Raw genomic sequence first — 7878 nt, 5'->3', positions numbered from 1 at the left:
GGAGACTCAGACACTAGAGCTGAACTAATTAATCCATCTCCAAGTGCCAGAGCTGCAGCCTTTCCCAATCATGCTATTAGGTTAAAACTGCAAATCCCTCACCAAAGCAGCAAGGGCTGTACTCAGCAAACCTGTGGAAAGAGGCTGCACCTCCAGTTTTGGGGGGAGAAGCCAAATGCTGTAGGGTGCAAGCATCAGGGGCAGCTCACCAGCCCCATGCTTCCCCAGGGACTAGCCCAGCTCTCCTGGCACCCTCACTGCCAGCTCCAGCGTGGCCACCTCAGGCACTTCTCCATAAATCCAGGCTCAAATGCAGGTTGCAAGGCTCCTGTTTAAGGGCTCTTTTCTCCTGGGAGAGGTCGTGCTGGTAAGTAAAAGCCAGAAGCCTGAAAAGCAATTCCTAGTGAGGAATGGCAGAGCTGGGAGGGATGGGAAAACAGCCATGAGGGGTGAAGAAGCTCCTGGGTGGACAGAAGAAGCCAGTGCTGTGCCTGTGGTAATCACAAAGGTTTTCATGGTGCTGCCTGCAGAGCCTGAGTGAGGATGGGATGGCTGCAGCATTGCCTAAGGGGTCAAAAACCACACTGGGACTCTGCTCTTGTTTTACTTCATGGAAACTTTATAAACACTGCCATGATCTGTGCTTGTACCCAACAGAACGGCTCCCAGAGCTGCTGCTGGGGGCCCTGGCATGCTGTGCAGCCTGAACCCTACAAGCTGTGCCACTCCTCTGGCTCTGGCAGAAGGGATTTGTGTCCTGGCCCTCCCTCAGCACAAGCCAACATCCCAGCACTCAGCTATGCACACAGGGCATGGGAAGCCAGCAGGGCACATGTGACAAGGCCTTTGAAAGGACACAGCAAGTTCCTAACAGGAAGCTTCCTCCTGTTGTTCACAGCCTCAGCCCCAATCCCAGCTCTCTTGGACTCCTCTCTTCCCTCAGACCCCGCCAGGGAGGACATGCAGCAGCCACTGTGTCCCAACAGCCACAGTGGCCAATGGAAGAGGGACTGTGGGTGCCAGCGCTGCACAGCCTCCATGCTAGCTAAAGCCACCCATGGCCACACCAGTGTGAGGAGTGGCACCACCACAGCCACCCACGGTCATGTCAGCATGGAGGTGCCACCACCATGAGCCACCTGTGCCCGTGGAAGCCTGTGCACTGCCCAAACCAACAGCCCTGGGGGGTCCTCAGCACACAGCCCCGAGAGGAAAAGGCATCATGGGAGACATTTGCCTTCTGTGAAGGAACCACTGGCCTGGCATCTCTGGGACAGCCACTCCAGCAAGTGAGGAAGCCACCAAAGGGCAGGCTCAGGCTGCCAGGGCACTGCAGGCAGGGCAGTTGACAGCTGGGCTGCTGGAGAGGCTTCCTAATAACCACCACTGGGCTGCTGGAGAAGCTTCCCAGCAACCACAGCCATTCCAGGGCACCTCTCCCACCTTCATCCTGCTGGCTCACAGTCTTACCTGCTCTCTTAGACCAGGACACCACTACAGGCTCTGTTTTGGTGCTGCTGGCAGAGGGTGCAGCAGGAAGGGCTCAGCATAGCTCTGAGAAGCCCTGAGGAGCTGGTGGGTGCAAGCAGTGGCAGTTTGGGCATCACTGGTTTGGGGTGTTCTTTTGCAAAGCCACTTTGACATGGCACTGTCAAAGCAGGAGTACAGCAGCAGGGCCACTGCCAAGGCCTGGAGGAGTGGAAGCACCATGGACACAACACATCTATGTCCAGAGAACTCCAGAATTACATTCAGCAATAAAACACAGGCAGGGCCTGGATGCACACACAGGGCAAGCAGGAGACAGCACCGCAGCAATAACCCCCTGGCAACCCCTCCCTGGCAGCAAACAAAACAGCTCGAGAGGATGGAGCACCTGGGAAGCAGCTAATGGGTTTGGGAATGCTCCCAGCACCCAAGGAAAATCATTTGGGACACAGAAGCTGGCTGTGGGCTGTGGGAGGAAGCAGGGAAGCTGCTCATTGACTATTTACAGGTAAAAGCTCCAGCCCAGGAATGGAGCCCTGGTGCCAGCTGGAACCACAAACAAGCTTCTACTGTTAACAGGGTACAAGGGGTGGTCCTGGCTAGAGGAAACCTTCCAAACCAAGGGCATGATCTACAGGGCTGGTGCTGAGGCAAAGAAACTTGACCATCTCTTGGACTAGAAAGCAATGTAACAGACAAACAAGGAACTAGGTCCCTCTAAAAAACGATGGGTTTGGACCCATATTCAGGGAGTTTTGGCTCCTCACTGGCTCTCTGCTGGCCCACCAGAATATCCCTGGGACATTCTGGGTTCCTGGTGAGGCCATGGGAAGCAGATCTGGTGGAGCAGTGGCTCAGGCAGGAGCAGGAGGTGGAGAAAGAGGCCGAGGATGAGGAGCACCTGTTGCCCCCTTCTCCCAGCAGTGCTCTCGGGAGGCTGCTGACCTGCCTGGTGCTGCCCTGCAGGCAGGAGATTCAGTCTCACTGAGGCCAGGGGGCAGATGAAGACACATCCCACGTTGCTAAGCACAGTGGTCCCCCGTTCCTGTCCTGCCACAGCACAAGCAGAGTTTCCAGTTACATACACTGTGCTCCTACACACTGACACACACTCCACAGCTTACTGAGAGGGCAGAACAGAACAGAAAGGAAGGAGCTTCTGAAAGCAAGGTGGGGCAAACCCAAACCCCAGTTCATGCCACCCCTGCAGCCAAGCACAAGGGGTCAGCCTCCTGCGTCTTGAGTCCAACGTCTGTCCAGAGCCATCCCTGCCGAGGCATCTCCCAGCGGGTGTGTGGGCAGAGGGCTGCTCTCGTTGCCTCCTGTCCCTTCTGCAGCCCGGTTGGTGCTCACCCAGCCCTGCAAATGGTCCCTGTGAGGGCACAGGAGTGTCACTCACAGCCTGTGCAGAGAGGAGTGGTGGAGGACCTGGGAACAGCTGGTCACAAACATCCGGGCAGGGTCTGCTCTCCAGCGTTACCTCCCTCTCTTCTAATTTCCTGAGCCACTTGTGACAGCAAGCTCTGAAATCGCTGTCCAGTAAGAGAGCTGCTCTCCAGGGGCACTGGAACTGGAAAAGTCTCAGCTGTGACACAGCCATTTCACAAGCACAGAAGATCTCCTGGGTGTAGCTGGGCCGAGGTGGTTACAAAGTCTGGAAGAAGAAAACAAACAAGTTCCATGCAGCAGCTGAAATTCATCAGCGATGGCAAAAACACCACCACAGCCAGCCCAGACCTTGGCACCACCAGAGCAGCAAGGAGGCTCAGGATGGGCAGCACAGGCTGATTTACTCCACCCTGCCACCACCCCCATCTCTAGTCATCATCATCCTTTCTGCAAGGGTGTCCTGCAGGAAGGACACTTCTTATCTTTCTTTTGAGGCTCCCAGTGCCTCCACTGAGCTCCTGCCACCCCCTAATGCTGAACCGGAGTGACAAGTGTGTGCTTTTGAGGGACTGTTTGATTGACTGTCACATACCTCAGCTCTCATCACCTGGGATCCTGCCTTGTGGGGATGAAGAACTGCATAGAAGGAAGCAAAAGAAAACAAAATAAGCACAAGGAATTGGCTAGATGCTTGCATGCAAGAAGGACATGGAACTGTTGGAGCGAGTCCAGAGGAGGCCACCAAGATGCTCAGAGGGCTGCAGCAGCTCTGCTATGAGGACAGGCTATGAGAGCTGGGGCTCTGCAGCCTGGAGAAGAGAAGGCTTCCAGGAGACCTTGTAGCAGCCTTCCAGTATCTGAAGGGGACCTACAGGAGGGCTGGGGAGGGGCTATTGACAAGGTCTTGTAATGACAGGATGAGAAGTAATGTGTTTAAACAAGAAGCAATGGATGGAAGTTGCAGCACAGGAGGTTCCACCTCAACACAAGGAGGGACTTCTTTCCTGTAAGGATCACAGAGCTCTGGCACAGGCTGCCCAGAGAGGCTGTGGAGTCTCCTTCTCTGGAGCCTTTCAAGGCCTGTCTGGATGTGTTGCTGTGTGACCTGAGCTAGATTGTAAGCTCCTGCTATGGCAGGGGGATTGGACTCGATGATCTCTTTGGGTCCCTTCCAACCCCTGATGCCCTCTGATCCTGTAAGCTGGCAGAGAGAAGATTCAAACTGGATATTAGCAAAGGGTTCTTTGCAGTGAGGGTGGTGAGACACTAGCACAGGTTGCCCAGGTAGGCTGTAGATGCTCCCTTCCTGGAGGTGTTCAAGGCCAGGTTGGATGAGGTCTTGAGTGACCTGTTCTGGTGGGAGGTGTTGGAATTGGCTGAGCTTTGAGGTCCCTTCCCACCTAAACCACTTTGTGATTCTAAAGAAAAGTCAGTTAATGTGATAAGCAAGTTCAAAATTGGATACACAAACTAAACAGAGGCTTGGAAACAGCCAGGCCAGGGATATACTGAAGACTCTTAGTGGACTTGCTGTCAGCACCTAGCAGCCAACATTTGCCACTGACACAGAACCCTGCTGGCGCTTCTGGCAGCAGCAGGTGATCTTTCAGAGCAAGAAGATGAAGCTTATTTGAGCAGATATAATCAAAACTGAAATCTGCTGCCAGAAAGGGTGCTCCTGCTCTGGCAGGGGGGTTGAACTAGATGATCTTTGGAGTCCCTTCCAGCCCCTGGCATTCTGTGACTCTGACAGCAGGGTGCCTGCAGTTCCAAGCCTTGCCGTCCCAGCCTAGCCTGTGCTATCACTCACTCCAGAGCATGTGGAGGAGCTACACCCGCGCACAAACTGCGCATAGGGCCATTGGCTCTCTGGCCAGGCACCCCTGATCATCTGCCACCATTTAAGCAGCCCCCCTCCTCCCTCCCGTGAGCTTATCTCAGCTCCTTGCAAAGGCTGAGCAGCAAGCACACCGTGCACCAGGCTGACTCAGATCCAGACAGCCGATAAAGGAAATCCGTAGAGCTGTTTGTTACTTAGCAGATTCACGTCGAGCTTATCAGGGCTGTATCTGGCTCCTGCTTTATGCTCTAATGCTCTTCGTTTAGTTTCAGCATTTTAGCTGAAATCCATCTTCTGCCCATGAGTACAAGGCAGGAAAGGGCTGGGCTGGGACTTCCCATCGGGACAGGCTCTGCCTCCAGGGCAGCACTCTGCAGAGGTCTATTCACAAGCTAACATCCCAGGGCCAGGCTTACTTGCTTGTTCTTCGGGAAGCTGTCTCAAAGAACTTTGTCCTGGAGGCCACCCTGCCAAGAGAAGGAGAGAGGTCACTCCAGTGATCCTGTAAGGCAATTTGCTAATTAGCTCTCCTCTGCACCAGGGAAAAGAGCAGCAGCATTAGCAGACACTGAAGATGATCACCTTCTAATGATGCCTTTTCTGCTGAGGCAGCAGCCAAGCTCCTGGTGCTGCCAGCTCTGTTCTCCTCTGCCTGCAGACAGTCCTGACCACACAGCTCTTGATTTCTTCTGGCCAGACCATTTATTTCCACGCTTTTGCTCATAATCCTTGCACGCTGATTTCTAAACCTGCATCCATCCCTTTTTAAGGCCTCTCCTCCAGCTATTATGTGCTTTGCATTTAGCTTCCAGTTGTCTTCACGGAAAGACAAAACCTAACAAAGGATTCAGGAAAGCAAAGGGAAAGCCTGAGCCTGCCCTACGGGTGTGGAGCTGAACCTCACAGCACCTTTGCTGAAGCAAGGAGTGATCAGGCAGGGTTTGGATCAGCTGCACAGGCACAGAGAGCAGAGGCAAGCAACCAGTTCTGGCTGCTGGGCTGAGACCCCCAGGCATTTAGTCACTCTTTTCTCTTTAATCCCCATTGAAGGCAGCAGGGTTTGTCTCTTTAAAACCTGAAAGGGATCTGATGATGAAGCTGAACACATCCCAGTTTCCCTAAGAGAGATCCAAGCTGGATCTTGTTCTTCCCTAGTAAGTGCCTCATTTGAGAGGCTTGCTCAGCGCCAGGCAGGGAGGGGCTCTCCAGATTCACTGACATCAGAAACAACAGAGAAGGTGACAGGGCAAAGCTCAGCCCCAAGGGCTGTGCTGGAGAAGGTTCAGAGCTTTTTTCTTCCAGCCTTGCCTCTTCGGAGGAGAGGCTGAGAGCCCTAGGGCTCTTGTGCCTGGAAAACAGAAGAGTGAGAGGGGACCTTTTAAATGCATGTAAAATCTAGAGGGTGGAGGTCGTGAGGATGGGGCTGGGCTCCTTTCAGTGTCCTGTCCCAGGGACAGGACAAAGGGCAGCAAGTACAAAAAGAAGTTTCACTTGAACTTAAGGAGAAGCTGCCTTGCTGTGAGGGTGCCAGAGCACTGGAGTAGGCTGCCCAGAGAGGTTATGGAGTCTCCTTCTCTGCAGATATTCCAAACCTACCTGTATGCAGTCATGTGCAACCTGATCTAGGTGACTGCTTTAGCAGTGGGGTTGGACTAGATGGTCTGCAGAGATCCTTTCAAACCCCTGCTCTTCTAAGATTTGCTATTGCCATGCTCCCCACTGCACAGCTTTCCAGTGTGACATTCAACTTGCTGAAGGGGATGTTCATGGGCCCCAGCCATTGTACACCCCCAGCACTGGAAGCCAACATGGTAGTTCTCCTCCTCCCCTTCCAAAACTCCCCATAGGTGACACCAGTTCCTGCTCCTGCCACCCAGGCTGACCCCATCCTCTTGCACACTCCCCAAGCCCATGGGCATCAGCAACCCCCCCCCAAGCTGCCCGCCCAGGTACCACATGCCCGCCGAGCACTGCTAGCTTACACGGATGAAGGCGTCTCCTCTGCTGCTCCTGCTGTCAGATCTGCCCTCTGCTCCAGCCTGGGAGGGATGGAAGTCCTGCATGGTGGGTCTGGAGGTCTCACAGGTGGACGTGTTATCACAGGCTTGTCACCATGGGGCCGTGGCTTAGGCACACCATCGCACTCGCCTGCAAGGTGGAAGGTCACAAGCACTGAGAAGCAAGCTTTGGCAGAGGGCCGGGTGGGTATCAAGAGGCATTCAAAGAGACAGTGGGTTTAGCTCTCCTCATCTGCTCCAACATCCTCTCTCTGACAGCAGCCAATAGCCAGAGTTTAGGGAGAGCCCCAGGAAAAGGCAGTTCCCATTCTGCTTGCCCCAGCACAGCGCTCCTGGCTCGAGGCAGAGGGGCTGATGCTGGACCCGGTGTTGACAAACTTGATATAGTTGCTGGCTGCAGAGATGACATTGCCTGGGAATGAGTTTTCTTAAGCAAAACCTGTGCAGTGCTGCTCACTAAAAGCAAGAGGAAGAGCACAAGAAGGTGCCCCTGCAGTCTGGGGTTGCTGCTTCTCCAAACATTTTTCTTCACCACTGGCACTACCTGTGTGTCCCCCCCTCCAGCTTTCTGCTCTGCTCACAGGAGTTCCTGCCTCAGCTGCCTTTATTCCCCGAGGTCCAGCCAACCTCAGTGCACATTTATCCCTTAGAGACCTTCAAGGGTTAAGTGAGTAAGTGTCAGACTAATGACACCTCTGGTGGCCCCACACCTTCCCTCAATCCCTCTCCTCAGGCCGTTTTTATGGCTCAGAACCATCTGAAGAGCTGAGTTCCTGCCCTTCCAATTTAAACGTTTCCACTGCTGGAGAGTCCTGTTTTTGATTAGAAGTCAAAGATGTTTTCTTGTTTTCTGAGATAATTAGCTGCTGCAACTCCTTAACCAAGGCTTTGTTAACCCCTTAGTCAGTGAACCTTACCATACCCTGGAGTCCATCTCAAACACCAGCCCTGAACCAACTCTCCCCCAGACTTGTAAATCCTGACCCTAAGCATTCTCCTTGGTAAGAACGGCTCAATGCAACGCCTGCTTTCTAATCCTTCAGCCTATTCTTCCCCTTGGGTGCTCCAAAATGATCCCCAAACTGTGCAGCCTGGCAAGCACCAGCACAGCTGTAATAGGACTTTATTACTACTTGCATGTTC

The 7878-nt window shown here is 53.7% G+C and overlaps 1 protein-coding gene across 1 annotated transcript in view; it reads right to left on the bottom strand.

Moving 5' to 3' along the window:
* Positions 1-598: 598 nt before the first annotated feature.
* Positions 599-7878, bottom strand: part of OPHN1 (oligophrenin 1) — an 83753-nt gene continuing 76473 nt past the window's right edge. Inside the window, exons 21-24 of the mRNA XM_064159031.1 lie at positions 6700-6865; positions 5134-5184; positions 3470-3513; positions 599-3142 (exon numbers count right to left, since the gene is read on the bottom strand). Coding sequence (XP_064015101.1) covers positions 3471-3513; positions 5134-5184; positions 6700-6865 — 260 coding nt within the window. The 3' untranslated portion in view covers positions 599-3142; position 3470. The remainder of the gene's footprint in view (positions 3143-3469; positions 3514-5133; positions 5185-6699; positions 6866-7878) is intronic.

This window comes from Pogoniulus pusillus, chromosome 19 (assembly GCF_015220805.1).
Source record: "Pogoniulus pusillus isolate bPogPus1 chromosome 19, bPogPus1.pri, whole genome shotgun sequence".
Lineage (NCBI taxonomy): Eukaryota > Metazoa > Chordata > Aves > Piciformes > Lybiidae > Pogoniulus > Pogoniulus pusillus.
Note: the sequence above shows the minus strand (reverse complement) of the source record. Positions and strands in the feature narration are given on the sequence as shown.